Source organism: Habropoda laboriosa, unplaced genomic scaffold, assembly GCF_001263275.1.
Source record: "Habropoda laboriosa isolate 0110345459 unplaced genomic scaffold, ASM126327v1 scaffold578, whole genome shotgun sequence".
In the NCBI taxonomy this organism is placed as follows: Eukaryota; Metazoa; Arthropoda; class Insecta; order Hymenoptera; family Apidae; genus Habropoda; species Habropoda laboriosa.
The window spans coordinates 1,224,332-1,225,323 of NW_017100941.1; the positions used below are offsets into that span (position 1 = coordinate 1,224,332).

General features: G+C 24.9%; 1 protein-coding gene across 1 annotated transcript in view; it reads right to left on the reverse strand.

The window, feature by feature from the left end:
- LOC108577562 (protein TBRG4) overlaps window positions 1-992 on the reverse strand; it is a 2,842-nt gene that overhangs the window by 402 nt on the left and 1,448 nt on the right. Inside the window, exons 4-7 of the mRNA XM_017940743.1 lie at window positions 745-990; window positions 468-615; window positions 308-388; window positions 68-230 (exon numbers count right to left, since the gene is read on the reverse strand). Of these exons, the coding sequence (XP_017796232.1) occupies window positions 68-230; window positions 308-388; window positions 468-615; window positions 745-990 (638 nt within the window). The remainder of the gene's footprint in view (window positions 1-67; window positions 231-307; window positions 389-467; window positions 616-744; window positions 991-992) is intronic.

The following is a 992-nucleotide window of genomic DNA, read 5'->3' on the forward strand; positions in this document are numbered from 1 at the left end:
ATTTAAAATATTATTTAAATATAATATAATGCAGTTTTAAAACATACATTGTAAAATATTATTCTACATACCTAAAAGGAAACCCATTTTGGTATCTACATTCATTTTAAAATGAGATAAAGATGGCACCATATTCTTTAATGTATCTTGAAGTAAATCAATATACAATATTTTCTGTTTCGAACGGTTGTTAGTTATATATGGTACAATTTTTTGACTAAGGAGAGATCCTAAAAATTATATTTTGTTAAAGCATATGTAAAGTATTTTATATTATCTCAAATGCTGAATATACATTTTACTTAACCTTCGTAATTTTTTACTGCATATTGTGCATACCCATTGATATTTAATAATTTTAGCCGATAGGATGACTTTATTATTGAATCTGCAATATATATTTACTGCAATGCAATAATATTTACACAATACACGATAATCACTTTATTCTATTCATGAATACTGACCTTTCAATACTATTTTTGAAACAAAGCTTTCATCTAAAACAGATGCAATATCTGAAATTGATGCCTTTTTAAATATTGTTAAGGACCATATTAAGTTTAACCAATCAGTATTTTCGATTGTTCTGTGTGAGAACTTTGATTTGTACATCTAGTTATAAAAATATAGTTCAATATATTTAAGTTTTCTTTTGTTGAAATACATACTAAATCAAATTGATAAAAATTCAAAGCAGTGTGTGTGGCCACAATTACATTAAAAATTTCTTATCGTACATACCTCTATTACTTTATCTACATCTTCAGAACAGTAACCTAATATTGCCATTGAATATAAAATATTTATAATATTTATAATCCTCCAGGATTGAAACGATTTTGAATCAGTGACAATATCACATACATGCTTCAAAAACATTTCATTTTTATACCTGACACATGCCATAGATTTTAATATTGACATTAATGTTTCTGAATTTATATCTCCTCTCTGTGTTAAATCATTACAAATTTTTTTAAGTAACTCCT